We start from the raw sequence: 1249 nt of genomic DNA, 5'->3' as shown, positions 1-1249 counted from the left end.
TCGCCTCCTTAGCAGCTCTAAGGATGTCCGACTGCAGCTTAGGCCTGCTCCCCGCTGGCAAGTGGGCATCCCCCAAGGGCTGTCTGGCTGCCAGGGGGATATCTGACTGTCAGCTTAGGCCCGGTCCCCCGGGGAGCAGGCCTAAGCCAGCAAATGGACATCCCCCGAGGTGTCCCAGACTGCGAAAGGGCACAGGCCGGCCTGAGGGATTCCCCCCCTCCCTGAGTGCACAAATTTTTGTGCACTGGGCCTCTAGTCTTATATATTAAAAGGGTAATACGCAAATAGACCAAACGGCAGAAAAATGGAACCAATCAAACTGTAATATGCTAATGATATGCTAAGGCTGCTTAACCGCTCACTATGATGTGCACTGACCACTAGGGGGCAGATGCTTCGACCAGTAGGTTAGCGTGCTGCTGGGGTCCAGCAAATTGGGACTGAGCAAGATGGGCCGGACAGGCCCTGGAGCCCTCCTGTGGTCCCTCCCCGGCCCTATCATGCCCACGTAGGGTCCCTCAGCTTGGCCTGCACCTTCTTACAATCGGGACCCCTCAGGGGATGTCGGAGTGCCAGTTTCAGCCCAGTGGACCTCTAGTTTTAAGTAATGACCTTGGATTCCTAGATGTGGAATCTATGTTGTATGTGTTTCTGTATGCCTGTTTAGTGAAAGTTAATGTTGATAATAGTATTTCCCCTAGTAACTAGTTTTTATTAGTTTAGATTTCCCTAAAGATCTATAGGCAGGTGAGGTTTCTTAAAATAGTAACATACAAACATGCCAAACCACAGGTAAAAATGTAAAGAGGAGAAAGTCTGGAAGACTGTCTTAGTGGGTATTGAAGGGTCTGCCATTACATTCCAGGTGTTTGGTTTTTGTTTAACCTGCTACCCATAGCTCCACGGCAGTGGCAGGATAATTGCCCGTTTCCCCATCCTGTGAGAACACGTATGTAAACTGCCCATCGCAGTGGCGGCCTGTGTGCTGACTGTGCGCTGTTCTGTTTCAGTACGCCATTCAAAGAACTGCATTTGACCGCTGTGCTAACTCGTCCCAGGCTGGGGGCACGCTTTCCATTGCCAATGGTCCCAACCTGACCCTTTTGGTGAGACAGCTTCTGTTTTTTTACAAACAGAACGAAGACTCAAAACGTCTGGTGAGTGTTAACTGTGTCTTCACTAGCCTAGTTTTATAGAATCTCCAGTTTCCAAAACGCAGTCAGATAACCCTCCACTGTCGCCTTCATGA

General features: G+C 50.0%; 1 protein-coding gene across 1 annotated transcript in view; it reads left to right on the top strand.

Moving 5' to 3' along the window:
- Positions 1 to 1249, top strand: part of UBE3C (ubiquitin protein ligase E3C) — a gene marked incomplete at its 5' end in the record, with an annotated part of 103077 nt that overhangs the window by 10524 nt on the left and 91304 nt on the right. Inside the window, one exon of the mRNA XM_015570939.1 lies at positions 1011 to 1157. Coding sequence (XP_015426425.1) covers positions 1011 to 1157 — 147 coding nt within the window. The remainder of the gene's footprint in view (positions 1 to 1010; positions 1158 to 1249) is intronic.

Source organism: Myotis davidii, unplaced genomic scaffold (assembly GCF_000327345.1).
Source record: "Myotis davidii unplaced genomic scaffold, ASM32734v1 scaffold747, whole genome shotgun sequence".
Classification (NCBI taxonomy): domain Eukaryota; kingdom Metazoa; phylum Chordata; class Mammalia; order Chiroptera; family Vespertilionidae; genus Myotis; species Myotis davidii.
This window is presented reverse-complemented; position numbering and strand designations above follow the sequence as displayed.